The sequence below is a fragment of the Dasypus novemcinctus genome, chromosome 3 (assembly GCF_030445035.2).
Source record: "Dasypus novemcinctus isolate mDasNov1 chromosome 3, mDasNov1.1.hap2, whole genome shotgun sequence".
NCBI lineage: Eukaryota > Metazoa > Chordata > Mammalia > Cingulata > Dasypodidae > Dasypus > Dasypus novemcinctus.
This window is the reverse complement of record NC_080675.1, coordinates 136,047,463-136,068,246: the sequence shown is the minus strand read 5'-3', so window position 1 is coordinate 136,068,246 and position 20,784 is coordinate 136,047,463. Positions and strand designations below refer to the sequence as shown.

At 34.5% G+C, this 20,784-nt stretch overlaps 1 protein-coding gene across 3 annotated transcripts in view; it reads left to right on the top strand.

Moving 5' to 3' along the window:
- Positions 1-20,784, top strand: part of VPS13C (vacuolar protein sorting 13 homolog C) — a 228,122-nt gene that overhangs the window by 126,179 nt on the left and 81,159 nt on the right. For all 3 annotated transcript variants that reach the window (XR_011648437.1, XM_058294293.2, XM_058294292.2), the window contains 10 exons: positions 1,283-1,442; positions 3,247-3,363; positions 5,643-5,746; positions 6,112-6,279; positions 8,026-8,330; positions 9,265-9,412; positions 12,957-13,110; positions 15,064-15,176; positions 19,030-19,199; positions 20,462-20,706. Coding sequence is in view for 2 of the 3 variants with exons in the window: in XM_058294293.2 (XP_058150276.2) it covers positions 1,283-1,442; positions 3,247-3,363; positions 5,643-5,746; positions 6,112-6,279; positions 8,026-8,330; positions 9,265-9,412; positions 12,957-13,110; positions 15,064-15,176; positions 19,030-19,199; positions 20,462-20,706 (1,684 nt within the window). In the remaining variant the exon portion in view is untranslated. The remainder of the gene's footprint in view (positions 1-1,282; positions 1,443-3,246; positions 3,364-5,642; positions 5,747-6,111; positions 6,280-8,025; positions 8,331-9,264; positions 9,413-12,956; positions 13,111-15,063; positions 15,177-19,029; positions 19,200-20,461; positions 20,707-20,784) is intronic.

Genomic DNA, 20,784 nt, shown 5'->3' with positions numbered 1-20,784 from the left:
CTGTTTTCAACTCTTTGGAGTATATACTTAAGAGTTGATTTTCTGGGTCTTATGTTAATTCTATGTTTAACTTCCTGAGGAACTGACAAATTGTTTTTCACAGCAGCTGCACTATTTTACATCCCTACCAGCAATATACAAGAGTTCCAATTTCTCTGCACACTTGCCAGTATTTATTTTCCATTTTTGTGATTGTAGCCATTCCAGTGGTTGTAAAGTGATAATATACTTTTTAAGGGAATTTTGTTAATCTTAGTACTTTGTAGTTATTTGACCAGTGTTGATGGAAGCATTAAACAACAGTTATATATTTGCTTTAGGATTAAAATAAGGCTAAGGACAAGGCTAAAGCATGGCCCACTGGAGACAGTGCTTGTAGTCCATTTGGGCCCATATATAGCCTCTCTCTGAACTATTGGAAATGTGGTTTAAGGCCTGATAATACTTCCTATATCTAAGTTAAAGCTCATCATGTTCAGTTGGCATTAGAATTAGGATCAGATTTGGGGGTTGGCAGAGCATTGATTTATTGTCTGGTGAGGATAAACACTGTTAATGTAAGTGCTGGAGAAAAGACGGCTCTTAACTGGGACGCGGAGACTGATTGACCATAAGCAAATAATTTATTTATTGAGAAGTTCTCCCAATGGAGGGGGTCTGAAGAATAGACTTCAATCCCCCCACCAGCATGGTGGGGGTCTGAAGAGAGACTTCAGCCCACTCCTGGAAGGGGGGAATTTGAATTTATGTAGTACATTCTTAGGTGGGGGAATGATAGTGGGAGGGGGTTGAGGGTCCGAGTGAGGTGCAGGAACCAATAGGAAGCTTTAGAGGTGAGAATGTTCCCTGAGAGTGACCAGAAGATAGTGGGTTAGGGAGTTATGGTTTCTTGGAATGCTGCAGGAGCAGATTTTTCTTTTCATCTGTAGGGATTAAAGGATATGTAAATAGTGAAGGTTTCCATCTCAGTTTCCCTCTGATATGCAGGTAGAGGTAGTAAAGATCTCCATCTCCCTCTGATATGCAGATGGTGAAGATCTCTATCTCCTTTACTCCTGTCTCTATGGGGTTCCTTTGTTTAACCTATGGGAAAGTGCCTTGCCCTCAGACCCGGGTGTGTGTGTGTGTGTGCGTGTGCATTTTCCCCAGTGGTACAGCTGACAGTAATCTTTTTTTTTAGGCCCTTCATTAAACTGTTCTTGTGCTGCTTGTGTGTCTTGAGGTTAACATAAAAAATGTTACCATATCTGAAATCTGCCTCTCTAATTGTTTATCATCTTAGGTTTCATTTTCATCCTTAGACTTAGTACTTCATTTGGAAGCTTTACTGTCCTTTATGGATTTTTTATCATCTGCTGTTCCATCCTCTGAACCTTCTTCTGAGAAGGAGTCTGAGCTGAAACCACTTGTGGGAGAGTCCAGAAGTATTGCTGTCAAAACTGGTATTAACTTTTGAATGATCGTCTAATACTTTTTTCTGAACTTTCATATAATAACTTGTATTTTCAAGCTAAGATAAATATTTAGCACCTTAAAGTTATAGCTGCTCTAACAGATTAGGTTCGAGTCAAAAGAAAACAAATTTTATCCTTATGGGTTTATAGGGTAATTTAATGAGGGATTTTAAATAAATGTTGTATAGTAGTAATCATCTACTTGCAATTGAGCTTACCATCTAGCTTTTTACATAAAATAAAAGTTTTGTAGACTTTGCATTGATGTCTCTTTACAGCCTTCAGTGAGTGTGAGGAAGGAAGAAATTTAAATATGAATACAATCATGCATAGTAACAAAAGCCCTTTTCCATCAGTCAAGCAAACCTCTCTGGTACTCAACACCTTTTATTAAGTGCTTTGGAGGACACAGAAGGAAGGATCTCATTAAGAGGCAGACTGGCTTTGGTTTCTAACCAAGACTGTATTTTGCTCACAAGTGGGATAAATGTTACCAAGCTTAGGATTTGTGTTATGAAAAATCATTTATTACGTATGCTGAATGAATATAGGACATGTGCCTATTTTTGTTAAGCCAAATATCATTTTAATTATATTTCGTTAATAGCGTATGTTGTGAATAATATTTAGTAACTTAATTTTCATACCAATAGTTTGAATTTTATCTATATGTATGGCATTTTCAAAGTGTGAAAGTGTCAGTACTATTAGATCTGATACCGTGATCTTATTTTTGTTTAACCAGGAACAGAGCAATAATTTTGCTATAAACTAGAGAAAAAGAGTTTTACCTTCTTTGTCTATAATGTACATGTCACATAAACATTTTTGGAAATGTCTTCTTTATAGGTTAGATACATACAGTGCCTATACACCACAGTTGGGTAAATATAAAAACAATGTTAAACTTACACAAATTATAAATAATATTAATAAGAAGAATCATCCAGTTATGCTAAATAATTGACTTAATGGTTTGATTATGCTACATTAAAGCTTAAGGGAATAAAAAAACCTATCATTGTATTGGTAAAGACGGTTAGTTTCTATACTTTTACAGTATTATAGGAAGGTGTTTTTTCCTTAGGCAAGATAAATCTCTGAATATGTATCCCAAGATTATCTATCAGAACCTGGACTAAAATGGGTTAAGGAAACCAATATCAGTGTGATTCTTATATACACACATATATGCTAGGTATCCATATATGAATTTTGCCATATACACATATACACATAGATGATAAAATATTTATTTTTTGTGTATTTTTAAAAGTATTTCAGTCCTTTATTTTTTTCCTCAAAGAATTTATTTTAGGATTCTTCATGGAGAAACAGGATACAATCTAGAGAAACTGGTTCTGAGTTAATAACATTATAACAAATTAATAAATATTCATTACTATTTCAGTTTTCATGAACTGTTCTTCTTTGATCTAATATGTATGAAAAAGAGTTAAAAATTAAAATTTGGAACTAATAGAGTTCCAATAGAGATAATTTTCTTGTTTCTAAAAGAAAAATTATAGTAAAATTTCCATAGCAAATTATACTTTCAAGGGGCTGTTAATAGTTGCCTTTATTCTTAATTTGGAGGGAGACTTGGTAGTTTTTCTTGGATTGGCATTTGAAAGTTGATCTAGAATCCTTATAAATTATGTGTTAACTTAATGGAGTCCTATTTGGTTATTCATAGTATGTAATGTGATTTTATTTTTGTTAATTTGAGATTATATTGTGTGTTATATCATCTTTACATTTTGTTAATCACAAGGTCACTATTATATTTCAGTATGCAGCAACATTTCTCAAGATGATGTGTTTGATTTAAAAGTTACTGCTGAATTAAATGCATTTAATGTCTTTGTCTGTGATCAGAAGTGTAACATTGCAGATATTAGAATACAGGGTAAGTAATTATATCTGGGTGTAGAAATTCCTGTTGCTTTGTATAGACTTCCAGGAAAAATTTGTTTGGTAGATTTCTCATGAGTAATTTTAAAATTTACTTGTAATGCAGATTCATGAAATTTTTCGGAGATGTACTTTGAAATGTTAGAAGTAAATTTGTTGTATTCACACTGACATAGGACATTTCTTATGTATTAAAAAATTCAGAATAAGTCTAAGGCTTATTCTCTTTTTTTGGTTGCCTTTTCAGAAAAGTATAACTTTAATTTAAACCAAGAAATGTATATCCTAGAAAAATCTGAGTAAAGAAAACATTGTTACCCTTATTTCCTTTGTCTTTTATACATACATAGTATAAGAAAAATAAGTTTCTAAAAAGAAATTTTGTATGCTTTATCCATCATCAGCTTGCTGTAAGAGTGCGGCAACATGATATAATGGTTCAAATTATCCCACAGGTTCTGGAGGCAGTCAGCCAAGGTTCAAGCCAAATCCTGCCTCTAATACTTACTGGCTGACTTCGAGCAAGTTAATCTTAACTTCCGTCTTTTGCAAAATGGATAACATTACTGTTTAAGGTGTTGTTGTGAGGATTAAAATATATTTACAGATTTACATAAATTTAGAAATATACCTGTCTGGTACAGTGTAAGCAATTTAAAAATATGTTTAAAAAAGTCAGCTCCATTCAATAAATATTACTGAGTATTTATTTCATGGGGGGCATGATTATGGTTTGGGCTCATTGCTAGGTCTCAGCTGCAGGCATTCTCTGTACTGAGGAACAGTTTTAAAAACCATTATGCCTTTGGAAATTATGAGATTGACCAAGACATTTTTTTGAAAAGAAATCTTAGAAGACTGTATTCTTTTTTTTTTTTTTTAAAGATTTATTTATCTCCCGTTCCTCCCCACCCCCCGCCCCGGTTGTCTGTTCTCTGTGTCTATTTGCTGCGTCGTCTTCTTTGTCCGCTTCTGTTGTTGTCAGCGGTACGGGAGTCTGTGTTTCTTTTCGTTGTATCATCCTGTGTGTCAGCTCTCCGTGTGGGCGGCGCCATTCCTGGGCAGGCTGCACTTTCTTTCGCGCTGGGCGGCTCTCCTTACTGGGCGCACTCCTTGCACGTGGAGCTCCCCTACGTGGGGGACACCCCTGCGTGGCAGGGCACTCCTTGCGTGCATCAGCACTGTGCATGGGCCAGCTTCACACGGGTCAAGGAGGCCCAGGGTTTGAACTGCGGACCTCCCATGTGCTGGATGGACGCCCTAACCACTGGGCCAAGTCCGCTTCCCTAGAAGGCTGTATTCTATGTACAGTTTATTGTAAAAACAAAAGCACTTACTGATTAAATAATATTCATTTATGCTTAGTCATTAGAGCAGGAGTTCTTAACCTTTTTTGTTCCATGGACCTCTTTGCCAGTCAGGTGAAAATCATAGATCCCTTCTCAGGATGTGCAGCAGATGGTTTTATGACACTCAACATGTCTTTAAATTAAATTTTAGGAATATTCAAAATGACTTTTTATAACTTTTCCATAATTCAATACCTGACAACCTAACACAATTCAACACCTGTCCAAATGGTCATTTTTGGCAAACATTTAGAAATTCAAGTTTTCCCATGGCATTTTAAAACCATCTCCACCATCCTTACCAACCTTTTTGCAGATAGTTATCCACTGCACTCAGAACACGGTACCTCAAAATAAAAATCATACTAAGTCCCCACTATACTGTGTATTATTTAATAAGTATAGCACACCCTCACCAACACATTCCCACAAGAATGTTTTTGTGTATTTTTGGTTCAAGCCCACGGACCTCCTGAAACTTTTTTCACAGACTCCTTGAGGGTCCATGGACCCCTGGTTAAGAACCCCTGCATTAGAGTAACAATTTTCATAATATAATGAAGGTTTATGAGGCAAGTGATTGTTTAATAACCATTATGAATCTTCCTTAATGACCACTTCTAATCTTACCAGTGCATAGGTTATTTGTATTTGGAGAAGTGTAATTAGTTTTCTTTGAAATTTGGAGTCTTTTGTCCTAAAATTTCTACAACTTTTATGTGTGTGAGATGTCCCTCTCATTTAAAGTATTACAGTTTTTCTTAGGTATCTCATACTTAGAGTTTGACAGCTTTAATATGTCTAATGTGTGTGTGTGTGTGTGTGTTTAAGTATATGTTGGTGTAGCATATTATTAAACTTAAATACCACCAAATTGGTTTGCTTGGGTTGACTGAAAACTCTGTAAATGTTATTCTTCCCATAGGAATGGATGCTTCTATTTCTGTGAAGAAAAAGCAGACTGATGTATTTGCCAGACTTAAGGATATCATAGTTATGAATGTTGATTTGTTGTCCATTCACAAAAAGGTAATTAAGAAATTGGTTTTTATATTGAAATTTATTTTCTTTCTTGGATTTGAGATGCCTTTATTCATTTGTTCAGTTTATATTTATTTGTTGTCTGTCATGAGTCAGGTACTTTGTTATGGGTTGGAGATAAAAATGTTAATAGTTTGCTTCACTTTGCAGAAGAAGTAGGTCTCCTGATACACAGAAATGTGTGAAAGTATTTTTTGACCAATTAAGTGATAATTTCCATAGATAGGACATTTTTTTAAATAGGAATAGGAAAAGCTATTGGCCATTAAAATGTTTTTTAGTTAATAATCTGTTTAAAGTTGAATTCAAATGTTCCTTCTTAATGTAATAACTGATTAATCTAATATTTTTAGGCTGTCTCTATTTTGGGAGATGAAGTCTTTAGGTTCCAAATGACTCTCTATCCAGATGCCACAGAAGGAGAGGCCTATGCTGATATGTCTAAAGTAGATGGCAAACTTAGTCTAAAAGTGGGTTGTATTCAAATTGTTTATGTGCATAAATTCTTCATGTCTCTTTTGGTAAGTTTATTTTTAATATATTTATTTCTCATTTGTGCCTCAATATCTTTGCCTGTATACCTGCACCTAGATAGTAAAAATTTTTTATAAAAGGACTTATTAGAGAGTCCTGTAGCTCAATTGATTGAGTGCCTGTTTCCCATGTATGACATCCTGGGTTCAATCCCTGGTACATCTTAAAAAAAAATAAAAAATAAACAAAATAAACAGGACTTGTGGTAAACACCCAAATACTGAGAAAATTATTGTAAGTTAAGGAAAATTTTAACATGATGGATAACCAAATGTATTTTTATCAGCTTTGTGTATATAAACTCATTCTTCAACCTTTTCATAGTTTTTATTTTAAAAGTAAGTTTTAATATTTTAAAATCCTTAAAGGTTTTTAGCTAAGAGAATTTTTTTTTAAGAGAACTCAGCAGGATTTGAAGGACTAATACTGGTACTTAACAGCTTTTGATTATAATTGTGATTAGCAAAGCTATGCAGTTTTCTTTTATTATTTATTTTTATTTAAGTGCCATATACTGAAGAGATGAAATCTGTCTGTACCTCTTAGCAGCGGGGCAATAACTTTTAGTAGATGCACTCATCAAAGCTTAAAATTCATGGATTTCTCCTTAAACCATTGCTTTTTACTTTTCTGCAAAATAATTTATTTGCAAGGAGAGATTAATAGCTTTGTATTACTAATGGATGAGCATCAAGAATATTGCTTCTAAGAATAATCTTTTTTATTTGGAAAATGTTTTCTGTTTTTAGTTGTAATTGAGGGTAAATGCTTCTCACTCTAAAGAAGTTTTGACTTATTAAGGATTGCAGAATTGTAGAACTTAATTATCTTTGCTTATGCTGTTGAAAAATAAAAAAGCATAACCTTGCAGAAAAAATATCTAATGAGCCACTCCTGCCTGGGCTTGTGTAAATCAGCCCGTGAGACCATGGCCTTGCAGGAGAATATCAAATGAACGACTCCTGCCCCCTGTTTCTGTAATCTAACAAACCACTCTGGTCCCCTGCTTCTTTAAATCAGCCTGTGACCTTGCACCTGCATTTTGCTTCTGTAACCCCGCTTGCAAAATTTCACGTAGCAATGCGTTAGCCAATAAGCAAAAGTCATGCTGATCCCACATAAAATCCTATATAAACCTATGGAAACTGAAAAATGGGGCTCAGAATTTGGAGCTTGACTCTCCTTTGGGCCCGTGTGTAATAAATCTGTTCCTCCACCTCTCTGAGTGCCGTTTTGGGTTTCTCTGCCATTCAGAACTCCTGGCTTTGCTGCAACAATGCCTGAGTATATATTTTTAAAAAATCTTCAGAAATAAGCTGCTGGAACCTTAGTTTTCCAAGAATAACCTTTATTCTTATGAGGTAGAGGTACAGATTTGAATCCACTTTGGGAGAAGTATAATTATTTCCTCCATCACTTTTGTTTAAATTTGAATATTTAATGACCAACATTCATTAATCCAAAGGAGATTTATTTTTTTTAAAGTGTTAAAAATTTGTCATAAAATCCAAACAATTCTGAAATAATATAAAAAGTTAAAGAACTCTATTTTCCTAAAGGGTAACTATGATTAATAGCTCAGAGTGTATCTTTCTAGACTCTATTATCATAAATGGCATATCTTTTATATTATCTCCTTTATTTCATTTTTCTTCTTAAAGTCAGTACTTTTTAAAGTTCTTCCTTTTTAAAATAATCCTTTTTCTGATCTCTCTATCAATCTCTTCCAATAGAACTTCCTCAACAATTTCCAAATGGCCAAAGAAGCTTTGAGTGCAGCCACTGTCCAGGCTGCAGAAAAAGCTGCATCTAGCATGAAAGACTTGGCTGAGAAGAGCTTCCGCCTTTTAATGGATATCAATTTGAAAGCACCAGTTATTATCATTCCTCAGTCTTCAGTATCACCTAATGCTATCATAGCAGATCTGGGTTTAATCAGGGTTGAAAACAAATTTAGCTTGGTTCCTATGGAACACTGTTGTCTTCCCCCAGTCATTGACAAAATGAACATACAACTCACTCACTTGAAGCTCTCCAGGTATAAATATGTATTATATATTGCTTCATATGAAAGAATTTTTGTCTGGGATAAAATAATATAAAATCATTTCTTATGATAATAAAACCTTAATCATTGGTTTTTGGTCAGTAGCTAATAGTAATATTCATAGAATATGCTATTTTGTCTTACCAAAATTTATAATGTGATTTTTCCATTATAAAAATATATAAAAATATTTTATAAGAATTCTCTTATAAAATTATAGTTTATTCAATAATCATTAATTTAGATTGTTTTTCACTTTGGACATAGCTATTTCCTTTTATGCAGATAAAACTACCTAAAATGTAATAAAATTTAAGATTTATTTCTTATTTCTAAACCTTTGTCACAATTGGGAATTCCCAATGAAGTATCTAAAGGATTATTGAATCCAAATGGGAAGATATTGGCTCTTTGAAATGGCAAGAGTACTTATTCAATTGTGTAAATGGTCATTGACATACAAGGTAGAAATGACTATTACAATAAGTTTGCTTAACTTTTAGGTTTATTGGACTTTTCTCCTTGATTTGGGAGATGTACCAATAATATACTAAGGGCTAGGTATACCATCAGTTGTTTTATGTTCCAATTTTAGGATGATGTAAAATTTGTTTGTATAGTGTTACGCTGGTTGCCATATCAAAGCAGCCTTTTTGAAAGATAGTAAATAATGCAGTAGTCATAGTTTATGAAATTTATGTCTTTGAAATCTACATTACATAGGTTTTGTTTTTGATAGCTTTGCATATAAACTTGATTAATTTTGATTGGTTTGTGAAAAGAAGCATGTTTTAAAAGAATTCTGACAGTAGCCTTTGGTGCCGCTATAGGAAAATGTTATTTGGAAACTGTTATTCAATATCGTAGCCCTCATTTTAAAATGTAAATTTCAAAAATATAAAATAATTTCTTGTTTTTCTTGCAGAACTATTTTGCAAGCTGACTTGCCACAACATGAAATTGAAATTTTAAAACCAGTCAACATGCTTTTGTCCATACAACGGAATTTAGCAGCAACATGGTATGTGCAAATTCCAGGAATGGAGATAAAAGGAAAATTAAAACCTATGCAGGTAAGTGTAAGTATAAAATATATGAAAACTGGTAGATAGTCCTTTTTCTAACATATTGCAGTTCTAATGCATGTCAGAGGTAATAGTACATTAAAAGAGAATAACTGGAAATGAAGTCATCTTTGTTCATCATACTTTTCCTTATTTCTTTTAAGTCAGATGTTTAGTATACCATATTCAAAGCATCTTAGGGGAGTGGATGTGGCTTAGGCAGTTGAGCACCATCTTCTTACATGGGAGGTCCTGAGTTTGATCTCAGGTGCCTCCTAAAAGCCAAACAACAAGCAAAACAAGTGAAAAACTCAGGGGAGCTGATGTGGCTCAGTGGTTGAGTACTGGTTTCCCACATATGAGGTCCCATGTTCAATCCCTGGCCCTGGTACCTCAAAACACACACCCCAAAGCACCTTAGGATTACTTTTATTGTGTAGAAACCATTTTTTTAAACTAGAAAAATGGTCATGATTTTAAATAGGTACTCTTTTGTTTGTCAAGCATATAAATACAGCAGTATTTTTAATAGTTTAGGTAACAAGTTACATGTAGGTTCACAAGAAGAGGTAAGACTGGTTGAAAAAGGTTGTAGAACTTTGATTTTTGAGTCTTGTGTACCTATGTGTGTGAGACTTTGGCAGCCAAACAGTGGAAGGTGGTTTGCTGGGAGGGGAGGGAGTAAACAAATGAGATAGGTGAAAACAAAGGAAAATTTATTTATTTTTGATATCTCTGATGATTGTAGAGTTCTAAGAAAAAACCGAAGAGTTAAAGGAGCAGAGATCTAATAGTAAAATAGTTAAAATTGAAGTTTGTGGTGGGAGTGAAAGGTTCTTGTGTATATGTATGAGTAGATATATTATATTTGGTGTATTCATAGAGAAGTCAATATTCCAAAGTATGGGTCCCTTCTCTTGATTTCTCCGTTGCTGCTAAGAGATTAGTACCCAGGACTAATATTTGGTCATTTTTCCTACTTTCATAGTTTGTGAGGGTTGGCTTTTGCCCAGTATAGGTTTTTTTTTTTTAAGATTTATTTTTTATTTATTTCTCTCCCACCCCTCACCGCCCCAGTTGTCTGTTCTCTGTGTCCATTCGCTGAGTGTTCTTCTGTGTTCGCTTCTATTCTTGTCAGCGGCACCAGGAATCCGTGTCTCTTTTTGTTGCATCATCTTGCTGCGTCAGCTCTCTGTGTGTGTGGTGCCATTCCTGGGCAGGCTGGATTTTCTTTTGCACTGGCCGGCTCTCCTTACTGGGCACACTCCTTGTACGTGGGGCTCCCCTACGTGGGGGACACACCTGCATGGCACAGCACTCCTTGTGCGCATCAGCACTGCGCATGGGCCAGCTCCACATGGGTCAAGGAGGTCCTGGGTTTGAACCGCAGACCTCCCATGTGGTAGGTGGATGCCCTATCCATTGGGCCAAGTCCACTTCCTGAGTATAGGTTTACTGAAAGCTAAATAAGACCTAAATGTCTATCAGGAGAATGTGGATAGATTTATAGTATATTCATATAATGGACCTTATAAAGGACTAAAGTGAATGAACTAGAACTATGTGAAACAGAATGGGCAATTCTAAAACATAAAAATGAAAAAAGTAAGTTGCAAAATTATAGTACAGTTTTATAGTATTTCAAATTTTACAACATGTAAGATACTGCTATAATATTGCTTATAGAGGAATGCTTTAGTGGTAAAACTAAGAAAGCATTCCTGAGAATAGTAATTTTCTAATTCATGATAGTTTGTTTCTCTGGGAGGAAAAGAGAAAGGAATGGATTCTCAGAGAGTTACATATGGGATTGCATCAGTAATGGGGGATACTGATTGTATCAGTAATGGGGGAAAGATCTGAAGGAAATACAGCAATTTATTGAGTTTGATAAAGCTAGCTGGTAGATGCAAAAGGGATGATTATACTATTCTCTATACTTTTCCTTTATGCTTGAAGTACTTGAAAAGAAACAAGAAAAAAAAAGTAACAGTCTGCAATTTAGTGTCAAAGCAAAATGGGATTCTTTATTTTAATCAAAAGGACCCTTGAGAATCAAGAATGCAGCCACAGTATATAAGAGCTTGGGTGCCTAATTTGTCAGTGATCCAAGCCTTTCTTCACACTCCCTATTTTAGTCATAGGCTGTATAGTTTTCCTGGATCTGGAGTCTAGCTAGAAAAGAGTGTCAGGTAGATGGCACCAATAAATTGTTTTGAGTAGATCATTTTTTTCAGTTCTTAAAGCACTGTGGAGCTGCATCAGTGTTGTCCTTCAGACTTACTGGAGGTCAAATTAAGTATATGATGCAGTTGATCTTTTTACCTACAATAAACCAAATGAAGTAATTAAATTAGCTGCCCTTAGATAACTGATATCTTTGTTGGTATTACAAGTGGGAATGAGCCCAAAAGGAAGTTCTATGTATAATTTGAGGATTGGAACTTGGGGCAAACAAGAAATCCTTGATCAATGTCTCATGTTAAAATATCTCCACATTTTCCTTTATTCTGAGAACCAGGCAATTTCCCTGGCTATGGGGACCTAATTTAGGGGACACAGAACACCATGGCATTTGGAGGAGGAGATACTAATAGATGCTTGCATGCATGTGTGAGCTTATGTGTAAGTGCTTGAAATAGACCCTTCAGGCCATTATTTGTGTATGGAAAACATACAAAAGGTAAAGGATAAAAAAGTTCAAAGGAAGTATTGATTTAATGAACCTTAGTGGCCACTGGTAGCTTCATTTATTCTCGCTGCTTTGTGTTGTACAACCACCAGTGAAGAAGATGGTATTCCTGTTTTAATGAAACTTGAGTTAGGGAGGCTAAAAGACTTAGCCAACAACATGGCTTGAAAGTGGTGGAGCTACTTGACTCAAAGTCCTCCCCCTCCACCCTTTTTTTTTTTTTTTTTGCCACCTTTCCCCCTTCTGTAAAGGTGGGAGATGAACCAAATGCTGTCTTCCTAGTGGGTGCTTTGGTTTTTAAAAATTCTTTCTAGATACTCTTGTTATTGTTCTAAGTGGTAAGTGATGTTATTCTTGGTAAGTTAAAAAGATGTCTTATATATATATGTCTAGATGTATAAGTACTAAGAATAAGAGCTGCATAACAGGAGGATATCTTTTTACTTGGTGAGATCAGAAGTCAAACAGTACTCTTCATGTGTGGAGTTTGGAGGGGAGCAAATAATGTGGAGGAAGGAGCTGGCACTGTAAGAATAGAGAGAGAGGCAGAATGGAGATGGTAAGGGGGAGAGAGGCACAGGTTCAGGGAACTAGTTGAGGCAGTAATAGATAAGGCAAGAAAAGAATGATGGAATGACAGAAACTGGAGCTTGAATATGGGTGAAGGCAGAAGCATGTTTATGCACAGAGGCACATCTCATATGCTATACCAGATGAAATACTTCTCTAGTATTTATAATCCCAATTTTCTCTTTTTTCAGTAGATGAACAACTAATTAATTTAAAGAACAATGAATTGAGGCATAGATAAAATATTCTGCATTTGCTGCCTTATGATAACAAATTATAGATGATTTCTAGGTTGCTCTCAGTGAAGATGACTTAACTGTTTTAATGAGAATTTTGATGGAAAATCTTGGAGAAGCTTCTTCACAGCCAAGCCCTGCACAAGGTGTCCAGGAAGCTCTAAGAGTGAGAAAAGAAGATGTTCCAAGAGGGCCTGACAACCTCAAAGGTATGAACTGATGGAGGTTTTTGCTTCAGTTATAACGAAAAATAAGTGTGTCATATTTTCATTTTAATTTTTTCAGTTGTCAGTATAATGTGTTATGACCTAATTCTGTGTTGTACTATTTACTATAGAAAATCTGCTGGGGTTGAGGATGTCTCTTGAAGCTCTCAGGGGAAAAAGATAGGCCCATCGTTTGCTGCAAGGGAAAGGGCTACTACTGTTGCCTGCATGATGTTTGTTTGCATTTTACTTGTGAAAGCTGAATTCGCCTCCCCAGGCACTGAAGTTTTCTGCCTTGAGAGAAAGAGTAAGGTCCCAAAACATATAAGAAAACAACCTTGGTATCATACTCAGACGACTGGTCCATTAGAAATCGTATTCTTGTGTAGTATCATCTTTGCTTATCTGGCTTTATTGGAGAAGGATGTAGTCAGATATGTAAGGGAATTTTCCAGATTTAAAAAACTGAATATTTAAAAAATCACTGTGTTTTAAATTCAACCATTTTAAAATGGTAGTTTTTCTAAAATATAAGTTTCCTTCTTGCCTATATAGGTAATTTTAAATATAATTTAACTTTTCTTCATCATGTGAAGTCATCAATGTGGATATCACATTTTATTAGACAGTAAATAGTTTAATATTTTTGTGGCTAAAAAGAGGTGAAACAAGTGCTTATTGCCCTGATAATAAATGGTCCTAGGCTTCTGTGCTTTATAGTGCCCTCAGACTATCAGGATTAATTCTGAGATCAATTGGTAAAACTGCCAGTTAGTAAAATACCTTATCAACACAGCTACTCCTATAGTTAGGCCTGGTTTGTTTTGAACTCACATAAACAAATGATGAGAGCAACCTAGAAATCATCAATAATTTGTTATCATAATGTAACAAATGCAGAATATTTTGCATTGTGCAAAATAAGGTTTCTGGTTCAAGTGGATAGTTATGAGTGCTGCTTCTCTCTGTACTGGGTTCCTACTGCCATATAGGTAAATGCTAGAAGAGCAGGCTGTTGCCGTGTTTAGGGAGGAACTGTGTGGAAATGGATAAACTAAAGCAGACAGGCTTTGTCTGATTAATGATCTTGTTATGTTCAGCTGTGGTCAGATCCTTGCATTTTCTTCTGGCGCTGTGGTTAATATGGCGCTTGACAAAACTGATGAGTTCAGTTGAGAGCTTGAAAGTGCCAACTTGGAAGAAGCCTTGATGATATGGTAAAAGGTATATAATGTTTGCTTTTCTAGGAATTTACAAGAACAGACTGTCTTATGGAATGAACAAAGGATAGAATCAATCTCCAAAAGAGATTCTAGAATAATTTTTTAAAAGGCTTTGAAAATAACATCTATTCTTATCTGTCTGTGAAATTTCTGCCTCAAGATGAGAAAAAAGACTGAATTACTTCTTGAAATCTCTTTTGCCTCCAAATTTCAAAGGCCTCTCCCATCATATTTAAGCTCTGTTATATTCTGCTATTGAGTTACATTGTATTCATTTCTATGACATTAATGAATTGGGCATCGGTCATATAAGATAGTAAGAAGTGCACTAAGCTAGGGGAAGATCTGTTACTGACTAGCTATCTGAACTGGGATTGTTTATATGTCTCCAGTTTCCTAATCAGTTTGAGAATGGATTGTCACCGGTTGTGGGAAAATGTTTTGATAATTAAAACTACTCTGTAATAGTCCTACTTTTGGGGCCTTTTTTTTTTTAAGTTGCTCTTGGTACCTTTTTTTTTTTTTAAGTAGGTAGTCTGTCTCTGCTACTTTGTACTAAATATATGTGGAATGGATCATTGCCATTTTATTAATTCTTTTATAATATGAGTTAAGAAATCCTAGAAAGTATAAAAAGTTTTGAATAAGAAATTATCTGGGCTTTAAAAATATGTATTGAGTAACATACCTATTTAAAAACGTTTATTTTTTATATTCATGTTTGGATCATCAGAACAAGAAGGTGTGACAGAGTCAAAGCTTTCTATGGACCAGGATATCACTCTCCAATATGACTTTCACTTTGAATCTCTTTCCATTACCCTTTATAACAATGATATCAACCAGGTATGTATGTACTACATATATTTACAGAATGTAGTAAATTTCTGTATTTAGACATAATTCTTAATCTAATAATCATATTAGACATTCAAGGTTTTACTTATTTTCAAGTAATATTGAGACCAAAACACATTTAGATCCATCTCTAATATGGAGCAGTTTTATATATGAGTAATTTTTATATGTATAATTTTATTACAAATATAGATATATGCATATGTAACTATTTAAGAAGAATAATTTGGCAGTGGCTTTAGCGCCTTAGAGAATTATTTTCAGATTCATGATTACCTATGATATTTATGCATTAATTGTGTTTATATTGAATAAATGTTTTTAGTAGTTACATATTAAATAATTGAAGAACCAAGGTTTAGTGCTGTAATGATTTGAAATAATGTAACAGTTATATTTCAGCTAGCTGTTTTTTTTATTATGTAGTGTCTTCCAGTAAATATGTATTGATTTGATCAGTTAATTATGTCAAATTGTGAGTAGTTCTGTGAACTTTCATGTGCTTGATATTGCCCAGTGTGAAGGCTTTCCTAGTGTGTATTCTTTTCCCAATGAGCATTTTTTCCTAGCCAAGAGAAATACTGCTGGGTTACCATGGTTCCAGAATTATATGTTACCTTTCTCCTATAATGCTTACCTTCCATTTTAGTTCCTTCAGTTTCTATTTCCTCTTTCTCATCTAGTTTAGTAAGCACATGGTGGATAAGTTCCAGTAGTGACAGAAAATAGCTGAGAACAGTTCTGTATTGATGGTGGTTATTATATCTATTGTTAATGTGTTTATATATGTTAATTTATATTTCATATTTTCTTAGAATTATGTAATAGTCATACATTATTGTTGTTGTGCCTTGGTGAAATAGTTATTATTTTTGCAATTACTTGCCTTAATTTCTAATGTTTAAATTAAAGTTTAATGTTAACAAAAACATCAGAAAATGGTCTTGTGGAAAATGAACAATTAAATGTAGTCTTCCTTTCACTTAAGGTGACAACATTCTTCTGAATCCCATCTTAGAATCTCAGTGTCCTTTTTTGCTTCCTTGTGACCTTTATTCATTCAGACATTGAGTACTGTTAGTTTTTCATTTGAGTTGAACATTTGTTCTTTCATGTCAGTTCTCACTAATGCTGCTTATTTGATATTCATTGTAGCTCACATTTCTAGTACTGCTGGTGGCTTGCTTGTTTGTTACTCTTTCTCTTTTCATCTGTCTTGGACATTGGCACAAATTCAGTTTCTTAAAGGAGTTTCATTAGCCATTTTCCAACTTCCCATTCTACTTAAAAGCATTCAGTTGTTCCAAATTGTATACACTAGTATATGGCAATCAGTAAATCTGTCCTCGATCATTTCTATTCATATTTAAAGTATAGATGTTTGTGAATTACTTAAAAAAATAAACTAAAGGCATTAAAAGTTTGCCAGTGATAATGTATCTTTCACCTACTTGTGTGCAATAAGCTTTCTTGAGTGAGAGAAGGTGCAGAGTTAAAACCAGTGTGCCAAGGATTGCACCTTATCAATACCCTTTTTCATCAGTTCCATGCTCTGTAGTGAAGCAGCTGTGAATAATGTTCTTTACTTCCCTGCACATTTTTTGTTAGTTGGTCGGTTTTTGTTCTTTTAAATACAGGGGCTATCTCTAGAGAATATAGAACAATGTGTTGTGGTAGAATAAAGGATTGAAGTCTTTTTTTTCTATAAATGAGAGTTTAAATCTTTAGTTTTGGATTTAAGTGCTCAACTAGGCCTCTATATCCCTACTATTCTTTTTATTCCCACATTTTTTTTATTTTTTAAAAGATATTTTGATTACATAAACGTTACAGAGAATATATAGGGAATTTCCATATGCCCTGCTCCCCACACCTCTCACATTTTCCCACATTAGCAACATCTTTCATCATTGTGATACGTTCATTGCAATTGATAAACACATTTTGGAGCACTGCCGCTAAGCATGGTTTATAGTTTACATGGTAGTTTGCACTCTCTCCAATTCGACTCTGTAGATTATGGCTGGATATATAATAGCCTGTATCTGTTGTAATGTCATTCAGGATTATTCCCAAGTCCTGAAAATACCCCCCTCTTACACCTATTTTTTCTTCTCTCTAACCCTAGATCATCCATGGGTCACTACACTACTCCACAGCAGTGGTATTTCTTCCATTGCTAGAAGCACAATAGTCTGTAGTAGAATACTAATAAGTTTATTTTAGTCCATAGTTCATTTTCCAATCCTGAGGACTCTGGGATGGTGATGTCCATTCCACCATTAATTGAGGAGGGCTTTGATCCCATACATCTGTTGGATGGAACTCTCTGCTTGCAGTTGTAGGCACTCTTGGTTCCTTGGTATGTTGTTTGTCTGTCATGTCCTCCCTGTTAGTTGTCCTGGGTGAGTCTATTGAACTGGAGAGTAGGTATTGCAACTCCTTTGAGATTGAGGGCTCAGCTGGCACGTGGATTTAAGTCTCTTGGATGTATACTTACCAACTCTAGTACTATTATAGGTTCAAATAGAAGGACAATAGAGTCATGCATAGGGAAACTATGCTGAGTTTATGTGGCCTCTCCTAAGCCAAACTCAGTATATAAAAGCAGTAATTTCCCCCCAGCATGGGACATGACTCCTAGGATGAGCCTCCCTGGCAATTAGGATTGTTACCAAGAACCAACAAGCAATGCATCTGGAAAAAAAAAAAAAAAGAAAAAGACCTTGACCAAAAGGGGGAAAAGCTAAAGACAAATGAGTTTTTGTATGGCTAAGAGACTTCAAAGTGAGTTGGGAAGCCATCCCAGAGGTAGCGCTTTTGCACATCTCAGCAGGATCTTGTTGCCAGCCAAAGTAGATACTACCCCAAATAGTGAAACTTCTCTGGGATATGGAGCCATCCAGATAATATAATCAGGACAGATAGCTCAGGAATTTTGCCTCTTGCCAGTGGGCCCTAATCTGGTATTTATGCTCTCCTACTACTCTTTAATCAGAATATTCTAGCCTAATCAGCTGTACCTTGTGTGATCAGAACTTCTTGAATTGTTTGTTCATGTTTTTTTCTTATTTGGAAACTTCTCTACCCATTTCTTAGCCAGTTTATATCCCCACTCTGCCTCCAAGTCAAGTTCTTACAATCTTCATGAAGTTTTCCCAGCCTGCAATGATCTCTTCGACTTATCTGAGCTTTTAATATTTATATTCTTCATCTAACCATTTAAAATCCCCTGTGAAATATAGGAGATTATAAATATAAATAAATAATTATACATCATATGGTATTCAGTTATGCTCCATTCTCTAAAATCTCCTTATGGCAGGCGTTCTTAACAAGGGGTCCATGAGCTTGAACTGAAATTCAAAAAAACATTATTCTTGTGGGGACGTGTTGGTGCAAGTGTGATATTTATTAAATGATATACAGTATAGTGTGGACTTATTACGGGGGTCTGTGGTTTTCACCTCACCGGCAGAGGGGCCCATGGAACAAAAAAGGTTAGGAACCCCTGCCTTATGGAGTTCCTTTTAAATATTTCTATTTTATCTTCTTAAGTTAGGGAATAACCTCACTGAGAGATCTACCATGCCTTGTCCTTTCATAAACCCTGTAATTCCTATCACAGTGTTTTGTACAGAAGAGCTCATTAAATATTTATTAGTGTATGTATAGATGTATATACAAATATGTGTATTATTTCTCTTCCATTTGTGTTTTAGCAGTACTTTTAAAATTTGAGATTAATTTGCTATTTAGTCTCTGAATTAAGAAATATGTTTAAAGGTAATTACATAGTATTTACAATAATTGACTCTTTTACTTGAAAAATATACCACAGGAGTCCAAACTTTCATTTCATAATGACATTTTACGACTGGGTGAACTCAGACTACATTTTATGGCCTCAGCGGGGAAGATGTTTAAGGATGGCTCAATGAATGTCAGTATTAAACTTAAGACATGCACCCTTGATGACCTCAGAGAAGGCATTGAGAGAGCAACATCGAGGTTTGTCAAATCTGAATTTGCTGTATATAATTTAAGATTGACATTGCTACCAGGCATTGCTTGGTTTGGGATTATCAAAGGAGGTTTCTCTTTTGCTCAAATTTCCTGACTTGAGTTGCATCAAGTAGTGTTAATGTCAGATTCAGCATCTTTAAAGAATAACGTAAAGGGAAATTTTAATAATAACTGTCTTGAAAACAGGAACCAAAAGAATTTAAGAGTTAAATTTACTTGAGTTGGAATGTTGGGAATGTATTTTCTACATTATCCCTGGTAGGCAGAATTGTTTTTGTTTTTTAAATAGCTTTAAAGCTATAGCTCTTTCCTTTGTCTTGTTTATTTTGTCTGTGTGTCTTAAAAAAGTACTGCAAAATTTCTTTTAATTTTTAAAAATCTCTTTTAATGGAAATGGGATTTCTAACCTGTTCAAATTATCAGTCCATTCTTGAAGTATTAACTTACTACAATGTAGGAAATATGTCACTTCAGTAGTGTAGTAATTATGTTCTTATTCAAATAATGACACACATAATTCTTGATTCTGGATGCTTTTTGAAGAAAAAGTACGTTGCTACTTAAACTTAGACTCCAGTGAATACAAAATGGATATTTCTGGGCCCTTTGATTTTTTGAGAAATGAATAAGAAGTGGGGAAAGAGTGCTATTGTGCCACCAGTTTTTCTAGTTTGGGGATATGCCATGGGTAGTTGTCTACAGCTGTGTAGGCAAGGGTGCTAAAAGCCATCATCTGGTTGGTAGTCTGCTCTTTCCAGCACAAGTGGATATGTGTGGGAACTATTACTGCAGATACCTGATAAACACTTACTACGTTGCATGGAATACTTTTGGCCTTAAATTGTAATGAATGATCTTTGCAGATAAATTCCTTCAGAGAAGTTTAATTTTTTAAAATAATACAAGAGGTTGTCTTTTACAGAACCAAATTAATATCTTTTGTTAATTGCTTAAATTCTTTTCAGCAGTCATTGATTTGTTTCTCTAGTATTGCCATTGCTAATTATAATATAAAATATTCTGTAATTGCTTAATAACATAAATTTTGTGGTGATTAGAAGACTATGTCTTTATTGCTAATTGGGTAATTTGATTCCTGTTAACACTGACCTGTTTCCTGTTCAGATTAGAAACTGAAACATGAAAGAAAGATTTCTATTAAGGCATGTAGGATATTTTTCATCTTTTTTTAAAATTTATTTTAGTAGGAATTTAAAATAGTGAACAGTATATCTTTTTTTTTTCAGAATGATTGACAGGAAGAATGACCAAGATAATAGTTCTATGGTTGATATAAACTACAAACAAGACAAGAATGGAAGTCAAATTGATGCTATTCTTGACAAGCTGTATGTATGTGCCAGTGTGGAATTTCTGATGACTGTAGCAGATTTTTTTATCAAAGCTGTGCCTCAGAGTCCAGAAAACATGGGAAAAGAAACACAGATTCTACCACGACAGACTGCCACAGCAAAAATCAAGATAGAGAAGGGTTAGTGTAATTTAATTTATCTATTTTATAACTTGTTTTATATTTTAACAAAAATTACAAATAAGAAAAAAGGGAAAT